The sequence below is a fragment of the Alligator mississippiensis genome, chromosome 2 (assembly GCF_030867095.1).
Source record: "Alligator mississippiensis isolate rAllMis1 chromosome 2, rAllMis1, whole genome shotgun sequence".
NCBI lineage: Eukaryota > Metazoa > Chordata > Crocodylia > Alligatoridae > Alligator > Alligator mississippiensis.
In genome coordinates this window covers 33,144,451-33,164,476 of record NC_081825.1, presented here as the reverse complement: position 1 = coordinate 33,164,476, position 20,026 = coordinate 33,144,451, and the positions used below count along the sequence as shown (strand labels likewise).

At 42.1% G+C, this 20,026-nt stretch overlaps 1 protein-coding gene across 1 annotated transcript; it reads left to right on the top strand.

Annotated features, from left to right (window-relative positions):
• The first annotated feature begins 14,734 nt into the window (after positions 1 to 14,734).
• FGFBP1 (fibroblast growth factor binding protein 1) lies at positions 14,735 to 17,405 on the top strand. The gene is made up of 2 exons (XM_006278620.4): positions 14,735 to 14,821; positions 16,269 to 17,405. The coding sequence occupies exon 2, from the start codon at positions 16,287 to 16,289 to the stop codon at positions 16,992 to 16,994; it is 708 nt and encodes a 235-aa protein (XP_006278682.1). The 5' UTR covers positions 14,735 to 14,821; positions 16,269 to 16,286; the 3' UTR covers positions 16,995 to 17,405.
• Positions 17,406 to 20,026: the final 2,621 nt, after the last annotated feature.

Sequence of the window (20,026 nt, the reverse complement as noted above, 5' to 3'; positions counted from 1 at the left end):
GTCCTTGCCGTCCTTCGTCGTGTCTCTCCAGCCTGCTGAGCATGCTCCCCTTTTATACTCTTCAGGGGCTCCACCCCCAAAGTTCTCCAGACCTGGCTGGTACAGTTCCCATTCAGGTCCAGCTGTTCCTTGCCCCCTTCCTTCGGAAAAGGACAGGGCATTGCTTCCCTTGTGCTGCCTCCAGATTGGTGGGCGGGCTCTGCCAATCAAACATCAGACCCTCGATCCTGGGACTCAACCCAAGCTCTGAAAAGGTAAGCCTGCTACAGAGGAGATGCAGAATTATAACTGACACCAAGGCTGCTGGAGCGTTCTAACAAGAACGGGTCAGAGCAGGAATCAGGAATGTGTATAGGTGCCCGTAGCTGCCTTGTACATCCTTGGAACAGCAGCTTTATGTAGTGACAAACTCTCACACAGACTATATTAAACCATGATTAGAGATAAGAAGCTTGAATGTTGCAAAACAGTGTGCATGAATATTCATTTGAATTCCAAACAGCTATTCACTTCACTCGTATTGCTGTCCCTTTTAATTTGTGAACATTTGTCTGAATAACCAAGAAGGTAGGATCAATAGGAGTATTTGGAAAATAATGGTTGTTCATACAAGTAGTTCTATTAGCATGTTCTTAAGGGGATACATCCATTTTTCATCATTTGTTGTTCTTTTTAAAAGTTAGCAGGAACAATACCAAATGAGTTAAGGTGAGACCACAGAGCAAAAGCAACTGTTTAAACAGTATGGTTTGTACACGACCCAGGGTTTGCTGGTAATAAACAGTTCAAGCAATAACAAATGCTTTTTTTTTTTTTTTTAAAGCATATCTGTAAATAATGTATGACCAATAAAAAGGACTAAATAAGTAGCATGGATTACCACTCCATTCATCACATATCAGTAAATTCCCCCAAAATGTCATTCTTTTAAATTATTTTTTTCATGGTTAAAAACAGAAAATTATCAATTCATGCCTTAAAACATAAAATTATCAACATCATATCTAATTTCAATGCATATTTTTATCAGATGTCCCAAATCAAAAAAGCAGCAGAAAGACAGCTGGAACCGTTCAGCATTGACCTGACTTTCTGCCTTCATAAATATGTTGAGCTCTACATTAAGGCAATACATGTGTCTTGCCCCCACTACTTCAGAAGAGTTTTCCAGAATTTCAGTCTTCTGATTGTTAGAAACCATCTTCTCACTTGCAATCTCAGGGTGTTTATACATCTGCTCTGGGAGTGGGGGGTATGGAATATAATTTTTTGGAGGGTTGTCTTGAATTCACCCCCCTCCCACTGCTACGGCAGGGGAAAATAGTAGCTGGTGGGTCAGGTGTCTTGGGGCGTCATACCTTCTGCCCTTCCACTTTCAGCTCCCCACAGCCTCTGCCCCTTCCTCCCCCCCCCCCACTGTCAGAGACTCCTCTCACGCTCTGTTGCCTCCCAGGGCACAGCATGTGGGAGCTCAGATCTTGACAGGCCATGCAGCAGTGACAGTGCTGCTGATCAGCCATGGAGGCTACCGAGTTTCCATGTGCTCCCTGCCCAGGAGAGAACCCAGCCTGAGCCGGAGCTCAGCTGCACCTGACAGTGAGGCAGGGGAAGAGGTCAGAGGTAGGGTCCGAAGGGCAGAGGGGAAGATGGGGGGGGAGGGGGACAGGTGGCTGCAGTGGGTCTGACTCTGGCCCTGACTTGGGCTCAGGGCCAGAGTCCGAGCCGCAGCAGTGACCTTCCTCCTCTCCTCCCACTTCACACTGTATGCAAATCTAAGATGAGGAGCTTTCTCCCCTTGGGGGAAACACCTTGTCTTAGATTCAAGTAAATACAGTACCTTACTATAAGTTGAAACAGATGACTGTTGGATTCCCCAGAGATAATGATCATGTGATTTTCAGCTAAAGGAGAGAGAGAGAGACATTACCCAACCAGATGTTATCTGCACTGTCGGATAAATTAATCATAATATTAAAGAACAGACTTTATTTCTCTTTTGAAAAAAATAGGTCAAAATATGAGTTTGACAAGGAGGACCAGAGACCTGAGGAAGGATTCAGGCTATCATCTTGGAAGTGGAGCCAGATTTTTATAGGTCTTTAGGCATCTATGCAAGTAAGTAACTGCTTCAACAATTTTTCAAAAGTGCAGGTAGGCACATCGCTTCAAAGGAAGTCAAATGTCTAAGTTGCTTTCGCACTTTTCAGAACCTCACTACCAGCCTTTCTGCATAAATACCTTTGAAAATAAGGCTCTTGAGTGTCTAACTAGAGCACCTGTGTATGCCTTGCCTTCTGATTGTGCTGATGCTGGAACAGCCAACTTCCACATTCCATGCAGCCTGGCTTGCACACAGTTTTTGCACTCATGTTGCTATTTTGGTTAGAGCTGTGGAAATATGGGAAGTTAATAACCTATAGCAGCAGAAGAATTTTTATATTGCTACCATATTAGGAAAATCATATGCCTCAACTACACGGGCATGGGGCTGTGTGTAAACTACACTTTTGTATATACGCTGTTGTTCACTGGTGAATCATGTGCACAAGCTTTCCCATTACATACCACTGATTAGTTAGATACTGAATGAAGCAAACTTTCCTTAGACTGTTCTGCTCATGAAGTGATGGTAGCTTCTGGGACCCAAAATCATATTGATGATATTTTTTTTGTTGGTTTGCTTCATCTCTCTCTATATTCATCTCCACGTTCCCAATGATGCAGGCATTTTTGTTTTCAGTTTTCTGTTGAGTTTAATATCAGCAGGTGGCAACACAGTCTTTACTGATGCTGTTCTGTAATTTAGCAGTGGTAAATAGAGATGACAGGCTAGTACAGCATCTGCTTCCTGAAGGCACTTTTCAGTTTAGGAATGTAGCACTAAAAGGGGCCTTTTGGGCCATCAAAGCTAATCCAGTGGGTTCATTTACTCAAAGATTCCTAACAATCACCAACTTCAAAACCTCATGCATCACAACTACAAGTCACAAACTAGAAACACCAAGAACAATCACAGATAAAAGGAGGGGAAAAAAGGGCACTGACAATGCCCTGCCACTGTGCTGGGAGAGCAATAACTGATTAATAACTTTCACTTGCTATGATCTGCAAGTTTGTCATATGCAGCACTGGGCATAGCTTCATCGATGTCACTATCCATTTGAGACCAGCATAAAACATCCCAGGTGTGACTTCTACATTTTTCGTGTTAGCTGTGTACACACTAGTTCTGGCACCAGAAGCCCTGTCTCTCAGCTGAGTTAATTTGCCTGTGACAAGTGCCAGGCTAACACAGCTATTCCGATTCCTGTTCAAGAGCTAAGACATGCAAAGCTGTCTCAGTGCTAACTTGTGCAATGTAGGCATATCCAGGTCATAGGCTTTGAATGCAGACATTTCCACAATCAATTTGCAACCTGGCAACCTTCTTCACAAGCCTGCCACTGTCATATCACTTTGCTAGTCAGCACTTGTCTCTCGTTCTTCATATTGCAATGAAGGAAGCATGTTGTGACAGAAGTGAAGTGTTGAGTAACTCTAGTTGTTTGTAAGAACTGTTCTCACAGGTTACTCACAATGACTGCTGTCATGTTGAAAATCACCATAGGCAGTACCTCATTATGTGGATGACTGTCTTCCAGTAAATAGGGAAGTCATCAGTGAGTCTGGAGATGACTGAGGAGGCTGATCTCAAAATGATAGATGCCTTCTTTTTCATACATCATGGCACCACTGGGGAGGATTTGGTGCTTGTGCCTCCCAGGTATTGATGTTAATATTACATTTCTTTAAATTAGCCTTCAAGGTATCTTTGAATCTCACTTTTTGCCCACTTCTAGAGCGGTGATTATCAGTGAGCTGGAAGTACAAGACCTGTTTTGGGAGCTGGTTGTCAGGCATCCTTAGGGGATATCCTGTCCAATGAAGCTGGTGTTGTATAAACACGGCTTCAGTGTTGGTTGGTGTTTGCTTGAGCCAGAATTCTAGATAAGTGTAAAATCAGTATGATAAACAGAGTGTTTGGGAAGCACTGGAGGAGTAAAATGCTTGTTCAAAGAGCAATGGGAAATCTCAGTGCTTTGTGTTCTTCAAGATGTTTTCACTCACAAAAGAGTACAGTATAAATCTTCTAGCAAATAGGATATGAAATTAAATGCTAGATATGTAGACAGAGCTCATGCAGCAGTTATGCACACCTTGAAAATGAAAGTTAAGAAGCAGATGGAATTTTTCAAAGCACTTAACACCCAACAAATACCTAGTGTTGCTGCTTTGTATTCTGTGGTGCCTAAATTAGAAAATTCAAATAAGCTGTTAATAATGATTCTATATTAAACCTGTGTACAATATAAATGAGTCATGTCTCTTTGGGGATGAAAAAGCTGACAAAAATCTTGAGATTCTGCCACTGTTGCATCATAGAGTCATAGAGCAGTAAGACTAGAAGGGACCACCAGAGGTCATCTAGTCCAACACCCTGCCTGAGGCAGGATCATCCCTATCCAAACCAACCCATATAACCATAATCTAAACTCTACATAGAAGTATCCTTCTGAACTGGCAGGAGCTCCTCTCTCAGCACAGGTCAGGGCTGCAGTCTGACACAACACAGACCTAACACACTAATATGCCATAGGTAATGCAGGGGAACCATGGCAGCCAATGTCCTGCTTCTATAAAATGTTGTCAATATATGCTCAAGAGGTCCCGGGTAGAGGGCCTGCCCTTGCTACAAAGCAAGGCAAAAATCCCTGCAGTTTGTACCGATCTGTCCATGGGGTAAAATTATTTTCTGAAAATCTGGTGATCAGTCAGACCCTGAGTGGGGCAAGACCTTCCAAACAGGAACCTCTGGCTTTCCTCCTAGTAGGACAATTGGCACACCTTAGTTGAAGTCCCTAGGCTTAGCAAAGCTAATGCCCCTGTGGCATATATGCTAACACAATGTTTCCCAACCAGTGTGCCATGGCACACTGGTGTGCATATCCAGGTGTGCCACTGCATTTTGGGCTAGAGCCACGCCCCCCGCCTGGCTGGAGCCATGCCCCCCACCACACCCCCAGCCAGCCACACTGGGAGTATGGCTTCAGCCAGTGATTCAAGTGCCATGCCACCTGCTCTTCGTTGGGCTGTGCACTGCCCCCCCCCCCCCGGTTTTTTGCCACTCACCACCTCCCCCTGCTCCACGTTCAGCTGTTCACCACTCCCTCTGCACTTCACATTTCGCCGGTGTGCAGTGGGGTGGGAGAGGCCATGTAAGTGTGCCGTATGGTGAAAAATGTTTGGAAACGCTGTGCTAATACATAGAGCAGAATAGGAGTGTGTGTGTGGGAGGCGAGGGAGGAAAGGGCAATTAGCTAGGGTGGCCATCATAGAGGACAGTCCGGTTGTCCTCTGTCCTCTATTGATATGAAACCCGATGCCTTTCTGTCCTCTATTTTTCTCTTGAAGAAAGAAAAATGGAGGACATAAAGACTTTGGGTTTTGTATCAGTAGAAGACAGGGTAGCAGAAAACTGGAATGTCCTCTATGATGGCCACCCTACAACCAGCAAAGCCCAGAAGCATGGGAAATATCCATGGTAGAAAATAAGCATAGTACACCTAGATCATCCCCAACTAGTGGCTGTCCAATCTCTTCTTGAATACCTCTAGTGATGGAGAGCCCATAACATCCCCAGGCAGTCTATTCCACAGCCTCACTATTCTCACAGTGAAGAAGTTTTTCTGGATATCCAAACTTAAATTTACTTTGCTGCAACATCAAGCCATTGGTTTGTGTACTCCTGTCTGCAGCTAGAAAGAAAAGGTGCTTTCCCTCTTCATGGCAACCTGTAACAGCAAGCCACGGGCTTCTGTTACTTTAGGGGAAAGACTGTATCAAAAAGAGCCCTAGTCAGTTAAACAGGGGTAGCTGCAGGAGGGAAGGCATCAAGGGAAAACTGCAGCCTGGACAGGAAGCTTCCCATTAAGGTGAGGGGACAAACCTGCAGCCGGTCAAGAGAACACCTGAGCAGAAGGATGAGGAGTTCAGGGGATATAAGCTTGGCTCCCTGATGCAGGGGGGCAGTGCAGTCCTGACCTCTGCTGAGAGAGGAGCTCCTGCCATGCAGGATGGTGGGGAATGGGAGATGCAGGCCAGTACTCCCAAGGCAGGAAGAGCTAGAGAGTAGGAGGATGACCCAGAGGGGGGACTTTGAGTTAAAACAGCTGCTTGAGATTTTGTTTTAGTTTATACCAGAGGACCAGGGGTGGCTATAAGAGGCAGACTAGAGGCCACCGGGGTGCTACAAGGGGAGCCAGCATAGAGACCTGCCAGGGTCAGGGACCTGGTGGGATGTGTGGGGCTGGAACCCAAATGCTGCAGAAGGAGGCAGACCTGAGAGACTCCTTGCCCTGGGCAGGAATGCTCGGGGAGTGGGGGGAGGGAGGGAAGAAACAGGGCAAGAAAGGGCCAGAGACCTGGATACTAGTGAGACAGCAGAGAGACTGGAAAGGCCAGGCCAGAGACAGAGGGCATGGGTCATCAGGCAATAGCCAGAGTAACCCGCAAGCCAAAGGTAGTAAAGCTGAGTCCTAACAAGGGATCAAATGACAATGGTGTAACACCTGTGAGGCATGGCCATGGATGTAGAGGCAGAAGGAGGCCATGAATTTCTCTCTTAAGGCATGTAGGGCTTGAGGGGATAAATACTGAGAGAGAGAGAACCTAGGCTCACTAGCCTCCTAGGGTAGCTTCCCCTCATTACTTTTAATAAGGTGTGGCAGGGGAGGAAGCAGGGTGACACCCTGGGAGGCAGAAGCAAGGGCCTGACAGGATCAGGCTAACAGCTATGGATGTACTTCTTAACCCATGCGTCATGACCCAGAAGTGGGTTGCAAAAATATGTAAAAGGGTCATAAGCAAACTTTAAAAATGGATCAGCAAACTTTAAAAATGGATCAACAAACTTTAAAAATGGATTCTCCTGTAGAGAAGAAAAACATGGGAAACATGGCTTTTCCCTTGCAGGCGGTCAGAACTCCTGCTTTAGGGCAGGGGGCAGTGGGTTGGGAGTGACGGGCACTGGGTCAGGACTGGCCCTCAACATTTACAGATGGGTTCTGGTATAAAAAAGGTTGAGAACCACAGAACTATGGGACACCATGGAAGTCCACAGGCACAACTCCTGTCACACAGCTCTGTAAGTATTTGAAGACTGCTATCATGTTCCCACTTAAGCATCTTTTCTGCAAGCTAAACATGCCTAGCTCCTTCAGCCTCTCCTCATATGACTTGCCTTCCAAGCCCTTGATCTTCCGTGTTTCCTGCCTCTACCCTCTCTAACTTCTCCACATTCTTTTTAATATGTGGAGCCCAGAACTGCACATAGTAGTCCAGATAAGGCCTAACCAGTACTGAGTAGTGAGGAGCTATCACCTCCTGTGTCTTGCACCTAATGTTTCTATAGATGCATCCCAAAACTGCATTCACTTTTTGTGCGGTCGCATCATACTGAAGACTCATATGGAGTCTGTGATCTACCACGACTCCCAAGTCCTTTTCCATAGAGCTGCCATCCAGCCAGGTGTTCCCCATTTTGTATTTGTGTTTTTTATTATTCCACCCGAGGTGTAGCACCTTCAATTTTTCTGCACTGAACTTCATCCTCTAACCCAACTTTCCAATTTGTCAAGATCCTTCATTGTGTTCACATCCTCCAACATGCTCACAATCCTTCCCAGTTTTGTGTAATCTGCAAACTTGCTCCGGAAGCTTTCTATGCCATCATCCAAGTTCTTAATAAATATGTTGAATAGCACCAGTCCCAGGACAGACCCCTGTGGGACTCCACCCAAAACCTCCTGCCATTCTGAAAGGGACCCATAGCTTATGGCCATTGAGCCTTATCTATCCACTTTGTAGTAGCTGTATCCAGCCCACATTTCTCCAATTTGTGTATGAGATGGTTGTGCAGGACCTTGTCAAAAGCCTTGCTGAAGTTCAAATATACTATATCCACAGCATTCCTTTCACCCACCCAAGTAGTTACTTTGTCAAATAAGATCAGGTTTGTTTGACATGATTTGTTTTTCATAAATTCATGTGATCAGCCTTTCTTCCTTGAGATGCTTGCAAATGGCCTTCCTTAGGATATGGTCCAGTAAATTCTCAGGTATTGGAGCCTTCTTTTTGCCTTTTTAATGAGGGGTGTCACACTGGCCCCTTTCCAGCCTTCTAGTACTTGGCTTATCTCCCATGATGTCATGAAGATCATTGTCAAGTGCTCTGAGATCTCCTCTGCCAGTTCCTTCAGGACCTTGGGATGAAGTTCATCCAACCCTGCTGACTAATTCATTCAGATCCAACAGAAGCTCTCTATCTCTTTTGTTATCTCCTCTTCTCAGCTTGTTCGCTTCCTTATCCAGATAATCCCTATTAGGTGTCTGGCAGCTTTTTTTTTCTTTTTGGTGAAAACTGAAGCAAAGTAACTGTTGAGTAACTCTGCCGTCTTTATATCTTCAGTTAGGAGTTCCCCCTGGCTTGTTAACAGAGGACCCAAAGCTTCCTTGGTCCTTCTTTTCTTGCCAACATACTTATAGAATCTTAAACTCCTTTGCCAGGTGCAGCTCATTTTTTGTCTTTGCCTTCCTGATGTCTTTTCTGTAGGTTCTTGCTAGTTCCTGGTATATGTCCTTGGTGACCTGCCCATTCTTACATTGCCTGTATGCTTTCCTTTTGCATTTGACAGGGTGTAGGTTGTAGCTATGTTGGTCTAAAGACATAGACAGACAAGGTTCTTTGGGTAAATATGATATATTTTATTAGACCAACTCAAATAATTGGAAACATTCTTCTTAGCAAGCTTAACAATACCTTTTGTCAGGCTGAGGAAGCATCTGCAGTTCATGTGTGCTCTTCTTGGCTGAAATGAATAGTAAAGAAGCCAAAGGCTGGTATACATGCAAGAAAGGAAGTCAGTGAAGATGTAAATTGAGGAGTCAGTGGGTGAGACAGGCTGGGTAGGCAAGGGGATCCAGACCATGTCATGACAAGAAATGTAAAACCTGCCAACATATCTCCACCACCCCCACAATTACTATGCCCCACAACAGAATCATCAACATCCCAGAATCTTACAGTTGCACCTCCAGAAATGTTATACATTTCATCCAATGCACCAAATGCCCTGATGAAAAGTGGTCTTCCAGTACTTGGCACTTTTATCCTTCAATCTGCCCTCCCATGGATGAAATTCACCTTTTTGAATCAAACCATGTCTAGAAGAATTGTGAATATGGATAGGCACAGGTTAGAATAATTATTTGATATAGTTGAAAAGTGTAGTTATTTGTCTTTGGATTTTTTCCATGTGTATGTTGTTTTTATGGCTTATTTTTATGAGGTCTGTTCCATGTAATCTTTTTGGTAATCAAGGAAGCTTTGAAACTAACTTCACTGAAAAGACTGTGGTATTTTGACACTGCACAAACATGCACTTTTGAGTGTGATGGCTTTCAGAACTGTTCTTCTACTATAACCAGGGGTGCTATGGATATTATTAGAACTGACATTGGTTTAGTTGGACAATGTAAAGAGTGTGAAGTATATTATACTGCATTCCAATGTATAAAGAGCAACTATATTACAAATCCTTCATGTTACTTAATGCTATGAATATAGCTAGCGAGCAACAAATCCTATTTCTGAAGGGAACTGATACCTGATTCATTACATATTTAGGTCCATCCTAGAAGTATTGGAAGCAGTTTCAGAAAGCTTTTCTTACTGTATTAAGAGATCTGTTGGTGAAAATTCCTGGGGAAAAAATCATATCAGGAAAGAAGTTCTTTGGTTATCAAAGGAAAAAGTGGAAAGAAGCACTTATGGATTTAAAGAAACTTAAAAAAATCCCTCATTTCTGTGTAAAATGATCTTTCTAAAACACTATGTGGAATACTTTGAACTTGAAACTTTCAGGAGGGAAAGAAACAAAACATAGCTCAGGTGGGTGGATAGGTGAATGGACTGTATAGCAAACTGCAAATATCTAAAGGTTATCTCCAAGGCTAAGTACAGACAGTCAAAAAGCCTGAGGCTAAACTGATTCAATCTTTGTAGGTTAGTCTAAGCTGCATAGGTTGAACCAATAAGCAAGTGAACAGGCATTCACTTTTGATTACAAAAATGCAGCCACATGCCTGCAGTGGCCCCAGCCAGAAGTCCCTGTTCAGCTAGAGCAGATAGCTTGGGCCAAGGCTAGGCTGCCCACCCTGCAAGGGTGGGGAGAAGGGAGTTTGCAGGGGAGGTGCAAAGCATCATAGGATGATGGGGGACTGGGAGTTGACTTGAATCTGGAGGGGATCTGGGACAGAAGTTCAATAAACTGATTTAACCTAAATCAGTTAAGTTTAATATGACATCAATCCAGGTTTATAGTAAACTGGTTTCAGCCATTTTGACAACAGCTTATGCGCAATTACCTTCTTTTGTGTTACAGATTTGAACCAGTTTCTGATCACTTCTAACAGTTTATGTGTAATTTCTGTCCCTAGCACAAGGGGATTATTGGATGTCCTTTCCATATACAGGTCTGTGAGGAATTTAATGATTTCAAAGGGTCTGACTTCTCACTATCCTACTCTATCAGAGAAGATGTTTTAAATCCTGCTTTGGGATTTGGATAATATGAAGGAAGCTCTGTCCATTTAAAGCAGTAATTCAAAACCAACCAGAGAAATTGTCACTGGGATAGTGTGCCACACACTTGAAGCAACCAAAAAAATTAGCAGAGATTTTTTTTTCAAACTGATTTCCAAAGACATGTAAACAAACATGAGAAATTTTGGATTATGGCTCACTTTGGTGTTTGGCAAAATTTACATCTGTAAATCCATCTTCTCCAATCTGTTATCTGTGATGTCCCAGGACCATTTGTTATTAGCAAAAGCAAGTTACGGCTTGCTACTCCAATTATCGCCAATATTCAAGTTGCTCAAGAAATATTTTTCAAACAATACTCCTATTGAAAAGGTATGTTTGAACTTTGGTCTATTGTAAAATATCCGTAAGTGGTAAGTTTTATTTTTCTTGTGACCATTCAGAATTATTAGAAATTAAGGTATTGCAAATGTATGTAGCAGTAACTAAGGTAGGACACTAACGAAATACAGGCTTACATCACATGAAAAACACAGGCTTACATCACATGAAAAATATATGAAAATAACCATGCGCTGGTGCTACTGTGTAGTAACTCTAATTACTGTGCATTTAGTTAGTATTTCACTAGGCAAGTACTAAACTAAATGCACAGTAACTAAGGCACATTAGTGAATGTGTAGACGTGCCCAGTGTTTCTCAAAAGATGGGTTCAATGTGTACAGGGAGTGACCTGGATCACCTCCACCACCTGCTTCTTAATTGGACCACTGGCCACAGGAGACAGAAGCAGATGCTCTGGAGGGTACTTATGATCAGGATTTTTTTACCCTGCACTGGAAATATAGCAGCTCTGTGCAGTTATTCATTTGAGATCTGCACACCATAAATGGAGACATGTATGAGTCACGATTCATAGCAGCCAGCACTCTAGGTGGGGAGGTGCATTGGTCAGTCAGCAGGAAATATGTGGTAAGGACCAGGGAATGTGTGCAATCCTGCCATTCTCATGTGGTTAAGCAGCACTATTGCCTGCTGCCTGGAGACAGGCGTTTCAGTCAATATGAGGTTCACAATCTGAACCCCTCCCCCATCACTTAGAACCGAGGAGGGCCTGCCCTCCTTTTGCCCATTAAACTAATGGCTAGGACTAGGAAGTGGGAGCCCTGACTTCAGGCCCACTAACCACAGTGGGTTTGAATGCATATGTCCCACTTTCCAGAAAAGGGCCCTAATCACCAGGTTATGGGCTGGGCCAGGCTGAGGGCATCCTGCACCTCCCCTGTGGAGGTGCGGCCTGGGGCAGCCCGGAGTATGGGATTCCTGGGACCAGAGCAAACAAGAGAGAACCTGGCTGTAGCTTGGTGAGGAGGGCACTCTTAAGGCAGAAGGATAACGTACAGTCCAGGATTTCTATTTCCTTGAAAGTGCTCTAACCACTAGACAACTGGTTACAAAGTAGGTGATTTCTTCCCCCGCTCCGCCTCCCAGGGGCTTTGGCAGAAGAAGACTTTGTGACTCCCCAAAGCCATAAGATGCAAACAAATGCTACCATATGCTTCTCATTCAAAACAGCGGGAGTACAGAGCATGTGGAGTAGCTGTGTTTTCCAGTGCCTAGGTCCTTACTCACTTGCATGCAAAAAAACCATTGATTTGCACTGAAACACCAAGGATTTCATATGTACATAAACATTTAGGCATGTCTTTGCTGAATTGCACATTAGAGAAAAGGCCCACAAATCCTTTTTCAATCCAGGCCAAGGAAAATATGTCAGGATGGGTAAGTGATTTGATGAAGGCTGCAGAGGGTGGCAGTGTCATAACCAAATCCTTGCTCTGATCCAGTGTCCTGTCATGCCTCCCACATTATTGAGCAGCCAGACATCACACTGATTCTCACTTGAAGAGGTAGGGCAGATTCAGAAACTCATCCTGACAGCTTGAGCAGTAAGAACATGAATAGATTAAAAATCTCATTAAAATAAAGGAAAGCTTCCAAACCTGGAACACTAACTATATTTTTCAAGACTATTTTGCAAGAAAAAGAGCTAGAACTGCTTTAAAAAAAAAAGAAAAAAAGCTGAAGTTATCCCTGACAGCTGTCTATCACTGAATCAGAGGCATGTCTGAATGTTGGCACTGGGATTGTAAGACTCAAAGGTCAACCCTGGCAGTGGAGTTTGCATTCAGAATACCTTATAGTGCCAGATCTGTCATGAGTGTTGATCCATTTTGTGTGAATAACTTCTCTTAATGAGAAATAGGTCAAGTGGGGTTCCCAAGCCCAACTGCTCTTCTTCATCCTTAGGGCAATTTAGTCATCTATCTCTTTCTCTTTTTTTATTCTCCTAATTAATTGATTCTGTGCCACTTTCACAATCTTGACCAGGCCTGTGAACTGTATGTTCTGTGCCTTAACTGCATTTTCTTAATCCTTGTATTCAAGGCCAACCCTGGAACGTTCATCACCAGGTGAATGATGTGACTAGCTTCATAATTGCCTCGGCCAATTCAGAAATGCAGGTAACATATCTAGTTGCTGACCCTAGTTAGCAGTCTGCAGCGCCGGTAGCTAAATATCAGTAGATAAACTGGCAGAGTTGGGGATTAGTGGTCAGTCACTTGAGTGCAGTGCTTCTCAGCTTTTTAAGGGTGCCATGGGGTATCGCATAATGTTAGCACAGTTCAGTGTGCAAACATCTACATGTGATTCACAAGATAAACCAAGAGATTTCCAATAGGAATCCATGGCATCAAAAACAGAAAGACTATAACAAGTCAGAATGAGTTCTTGGCAGTAGAAGAATTGCACCACAGTCCTTTTTTCTATAATCAAAAAATAAGGGAAAGCAAAAACTTGGCATTTTTGGAGGTGAGCCTTGAGCTTAACAAGGGGTGCCTTGAGTCTAAAAAGATTAAAAATCACTACTTTAGCATGTACCTCAGTTTCATTTTTCTAATGCTGAAAAAATTGAGAAAATTGAACTCTTCTGTTTCCTCGTTTCCCATATTTCTGCTTTGGGGCCTTCCACATACGGTCCAAACATCTCCTCGGCTGCAAGCCACTTCAGACAATGCCTCTGAATTCTGTCTTCATTTTCCAACGTCTTACTTCATTTGCTCCTGGAGGCGAGGAGTTAGAGAGAAATGCATGTCATCTCTTTCTTACTCCTAATCCTAATTCCATCCCCGAGGCCATGTCACTTTTTGTCCTTGAAAATACCTACCAAACACTGTATATCAAATGCCCTTCTCTGCTTTCAGAGGAAGCTGCTGGAGCCTCAGCTGTTCTATGGAGGTTTGTTGTTACAACCATTCTTTATGAAACTCTTGAAGCAACCTCACTCTTCATTGAATTTATTAACACCAGAATTTTTGTCCAGATATCTCAACTTGATTTTAATGTTCTTTTATGGTTTAACAGAAATCAGGCTGAAATCTCATAATCAAACTACCTCAGAGTGGGGAGGAATGAGGTGCCTGGATCTACATTTTGCAGTTTGCTGCTATGACTCTAATAGGCTAATCTGAATTTCCAGAGTTTCATGCCTTGAAACCTCAGGCAGGTGGGATCTGATTGTGAGTTATTTGGCTTGAGATCATCTCCATATGTAGAATTCTGCTTACCTTAACAGTGATGTAGGTATGCTATTTTAAATAAATAATATTCAATATTTTAAATTTCTCATGAATAACAACATAAAAAGAGAGATGATAAAAACTACTACAAGCAGCGTAGCTTGATCCTACTTAGTTCTGAACACCCACTGAACACAGTGGGCAACAGAAGGTGCTTGGTTCCCTATAGGATCCAGCCCTTTATGACTGAGAAGAGCTTTTTAAAGAACCTCTGAATGAATACAACTTTTATCATCACGTGCAAGGAGGGAACTAGCATAACATCTAACTTACTCAAACACGCCTGTCACCCCACTGGGACGTTTTTCTGTGGGGGGGGGTTTCCACTTTAGACAAGCTGGCATTTTTTCAAGAAGGTGTGTTGGCGTAAGTGAATAAGGCACTAAAGTATTCCATTGTGTTGTAATCTCCTTGTTGGAGGGAGGAAGGTGTGTCCCTGGCTTTATAAATAGCACCCGCTTTACAACTAAGCATGAGACTTTTGAAAGAGCCGAGATTCATCTTGAATTGCATTTGGACCCAGGCAAGCACATTGCAAGGTATGTGTTCAGATGATCTCACCTTCCCAGCATTGCATTTCTTGTAGAAAGTTAGCGTCACATAATTAGTGGCAAACCTGTTTGTTTGCCTCTAAAAGGGTGCTCAATATTTGCAGCACCCTTGCTCTAGAGGTCTCCCTGCTTTACAGTTGTAGATGGTGACAGTCACTATAGTAATTCAACAAAGCATGTATGAGCTACACTAAAAGAAGAGTCTGCTCTCATCTTCTGATGGCTACTCATTCAGAGGAGTAAATTTGTGTTTAAAGGCATTTATAGTTAAATAAAAGTATTTGCCAGAATGCTTTGCCTGAAGCTAAGTTATTAATTTGGAAACCTTACTACAGGAAGGGTGTGGTAAAAATTTGTGAACCATAAAATGCTCTATTATTACCATATACTTTATCATAGCCATGGGTCCTGATTTTTGCAGGCTGCTCAGTATAAATGACCCCAGGACTGAATTTGGAGGGAGGGGTCCACCTATACGAAGCAGTGTGCTGGATAATGGAACCTATTTTGGAAGCTGTGTTTTAGCCACCTTGAATTTGCTATAGTTTTAAAATTGAATAACCTATCATCACTTAACTTCTGTTCTCCTAGATTTGGATGGTTTCTGATTCAGTATATTGCAAAGACCTTCAGAAGTAAAACTAGATAGATACATTTTTCTGAATAAATAGGCAATGATTCTGTATTCAAAATAAAAAAATAATAAAAAATAAATTATTTTTATGTGTGCTCCGTGCAAAAAAAAATTTCTAATAATCAGAAAACTAAAAGAATCATGTTTGAGACTGAATGAGACATTTTGTTCAACCTGAAACAAATTATTACATTTTATTTGGATTGGTTTTTTTGAGAAAAACAAAGGGACCCTGGTGCCATCAAAAACAGTAAAGAGAAAAAGGAGTTATAGTGGCAAGTTTCCTTTTTAAAAAAAAAGTTTTTTAAAAAACCCAGTGATTAAGATGCATATCTGACATGTGGAAGACGAGGTTTAAACCCTCTCTCTACCTGGCATGGAGCAGGGATTTATATTCCCGTGGTTGAAATACCTTGGTATAAGGTATTCTCATGTAGGGGTGTCTCCCTTAAGTTTTTCTGTTAAAGCTTTTTCAATTTGTATAAATATTCAAATAATTTTTGGACTAGAGCGAGAGTGAGGGAGAGAGAATGACTCTATAGAGGCTTGGGCAACCTTACGAAGATGTAATTTCTCGATGTGACACCAATGTTTTATAGCTGAATTTTTCACAAGTATAAAATGAAGCAATCCTATAAACCAGAGAGTGGTCCTATCCAAATCAGTGGAATTTGCCTAGTCATGCTGCTTTAATACACTGTCTATCCACTCTCCTATCTACAGCTTCAAAATATGGCAGCTGGATGAAGTTCAGTTTTAATTAGGATATTTCCCTAATTATTTTATTTATTTGCAAAACAGGTAACAAGCAAATCAGAGATGATGAAGACCAAAAGTTTCGCACTTCTTTGTATGTTGATTCTGGTCTCTCAGATGCTATTAGCTAATTGTGAAGATCAGAAAGAAAGACCAAAAGAAAGGCAAAATACTGAAAAGAACAGAAAAAGCCAAAAGGGCTCTAGGCAACAGAATGAGAAAGGACAGAACTCCAAAGGAGGCAAAGCTTCACTTAAAGGCAGATTTGCAACCAAAGATAATTCTGAGTGCAGCTGGGCAGTGAGTGAAGTAGGTGCTGTCACTCTCAAAGTGGAATGCAAGAAAGATGAAAGCAGCTTCTGGTGCGAGTTTTCAGGAAACCCTTCTACCTGTCCTCAGTTTGCAGCAAACCATGTTGCTTACTGGAAACAAATCTCTCGATCCTTAAAGAAACAGAAAAACATCTGTCAAGACCCCAAAAGTGTCCTAAAATCTAAAGTATGTAAAAAAGGGCCACAAACTGCCCACCTCACCTTAGTCAGCTCAAGCCTTGTTCCACAAAAAGAAGAGAAAACTCACCAGGATAAAGAAGTTTTCCAAACTTCAGCACCTGCTATTGGAACTGAAAAAAAGCCAGAGACTGCCTTTGATGACTGCGTTGAAGACATAGATTATGTTGATCAGAGAAAGGTGGCTGAAGAATACTGTCCAGAAACTTTGCTCTCCGTCTGCAACTTCTTCATCTCAATGATACAGGATAAAAAATGCTGATAAGGTGATAACTATTCATTCATTACTATTGATAAAACTGTCACTGAAAGCTTGGTACCATCTACTCTACTGCACACTATTCCAGATTTTCCTCTCCTGCTATATTATGTTAAAAAAGTAACAAGGCGTACAGCTGAGCAGTTAAAGATCTTGTCTGAGTTAGTGTTATACTGAATTCTCTGTACTTGGCACAGTTGAAGATGCTGTAGATTTTATTTTCATATACCTTTTTATGCAAATGTTACTAAAAATGTTACATACTCTGTAAAGATGTATATAAGCCAAGTCCTTTCTTTGTTTCTCTTTGAGCTGTGCTAGCCAAAGTCATGATTTCAGTGCTGTGCACTTTTTGGTAGGGTACTTTTGATGTCAAAATTACTAACAATAATAAACTTCAAAATATATTCAAAAGCTTTTTTGACTATCTATCTATCTATCTATCTATCTATCTATCTATCTATCTATCTATCTATCTATCTATCTATCTATCTATTTGTGTATTTGAACTGACTTCTCTCTCTCTCATGAAAGACTGATTTTTTTTATTGCAAAAGTATGAAAAGTTTAAATTAATTTTTTGTGTGTGTGAAGCATCCAACTTTCATATATATGTTGACATAATCTTTTCCCATCCCTCCTTATTCTTCCTTCCCTTCCTACTCTTAATCTCCAACCCTACCCCTTAAACACTATGGACAAACTAAGCCATTGCACTTGAGTGCCTGTTCAGATATGTGTCGAGGACTGATCATTCATAGTCTGAAGGCATTGTGTCACCTACAGAGTAGTTTCATTAATATATTTGCTGCTTTGCAAAATTCAACTTGCTCACGTACCTTGGTTGAGCAATTTTTTAATGGGCAAATAAATTATCATTACTTTTTCATTATCATGAAAGTAAAGGGCAACAGCAAGTTTTTGTGCCTGAACTGATAAATTTTCCTGAGCATTTTGCAAAGCTTTGTATTTGTATCTTCACCCAAAGATTGTAGAACACTTTACAAGCATCGAGTCTCTCATTCTCTCAAGCAAGCAAAGCGAGTAAAATGCTGGCTTGCATCCATAGATGTTTCTCAAGTAAATCCCAGGATGTCATTTTCCCATTATACTCAGCCTTGGTGAGGCTGCAGTTGGAGTACTGCATCCAGTTGTGGGCTCCACAATTCAAAAAGCATGTGGAGAAGCTTGAAAGAGTCCAGAGAAGAGCCATGCGCATGATCAGCGGTCAGGAAAACAGACCTTATGACGAGAGGCTGAGAGTCATGGGACTCTTTAGCCTGGAGAAGTGCATGCTCAGGGGTGATCTGGTGGCCACCTGTAAGTTTATCAGGGGTGCTCACCAGGATCTGGGAGAACTTCTGTTCACCAGAGCGTCCCAAGGGATGACAAGTTCGAACGGTCACAAACTCCTCCAGGACCATTTCAGGCTGGACATAAGGAAGAACTTCTTTACTGTCTGAGTCCCCAAGGTTTGGAATAGACTGCCACCGGAGGTGGTTCAAGCACCTACTTTGAGCACCTTCAAGAGACATTTGGATGTTTATCTTGCTGGGATCCTGTGATCCCTGCTGGCTTCCTGCTCCTGGGGCAGGGGGCTGGACTCAATGATCTTCCAAGGTCCCTTCCAGCCCTGATGTCTATGAATCTCTCTCATGACAGCACAGGCAAACACTACACTCATTTTCAAGTCTGTAAACTTTGAATAGATATCAAATTATTTGTGATATAGAAGGCTGTTATATCACAGACTGATACAGAAAGTGGAAAAGGGAATAGGTCTTGGACCGTCTCCCATCCCTTTACTCTAACAAGAGACCTCATGTATGGACCTTGATTGTACAGTCTTTGCCAAAGAATACATACATTGCTTATTACCATTAGTATTTGGACAAACCACTAAATAAAATGCTGCAAACGTGTATGAAGCAAGGGGGATTATTTTTGTAACATCTTTTATTGGAATAGCAGTCTAGCTGGGAGACATGCTAGATGCATTTTTGAGCAAAAAGCTTTTGTGCCTGAACACTTGTCTAACATCTCTCTCAACTACAGAGTTGGTCTAATAAATAAACTTGCTTTTCACACATTTACTGAACCATCACAGCTAGAACAACACTCCAAACCTACTGCAGATATGGTGAACCTTCAGTACTGAAGCATTTGGCTGTGCTTTTCCCATGAGAATAGGGCTTTTCCTCAATGGGGATGTGAACAGGACTTCTGCCAGCCCAGCCACTGCAGCTGACTTGTGCCTTCTGCCGCTGCTGCTGGCACCCCAGAGCACAGCCCTGGGTTGTTACTTATCACAAAGCTATAGATTAGATAAAGATACATAATTTTTTTTCCGAATTAGGGAAATGCCTCACACTAAGTCCTCTTATGCACAATGAATCCATATGGTAGCACATCTTAATGCTTCCTCCAGCCTGTTGCTGCAGTAATAGAACACACATGTCTCTCTTGGTTTTTGCAATGAATGTATATCAGTTTGTTTTCAAGTCTCTTTCCAGTGAAAAACATCTTGATGCATACTTTTTAAAAAACATGAGCTTTTCTTACCCAAATGTCCTCAGGCAGAGGACATGCATCCAAAAGAAATGTCTGTCTTGATTGAACTGTTTCTAAAGCAGAACATTCCCCAAAGTTTGCTTGCTCAAGGGAATCATACTGGTTGAGACCCAAATCAACGATATTGTGCTGGTTGAAGCTTATCATGGCAGAGTAGAAAAGTGAAAGAATAGGTTCAGTACTGCCATCAGTCACAGTGCTTTGGACGCTTTTATCTAAGTATGTGAATTTGTACTCCAGATATTGCTTTTATAGAGCCAACTTTCCAAAGATATGATGCTGCTATTAGGCATACACACTACATTTTTACTTCAAGACATCCAACTTTATTTCAAAGTCCAGATAGAAGGAGGAGTAGGCACATGGTTATTGTTCATCTACTCACTGTCATATCTATCAGACAGATACTGTATTTCTAGAATATGCTGATGCCCATTGCCAAGCGTCACTGAACAGGCAATGCT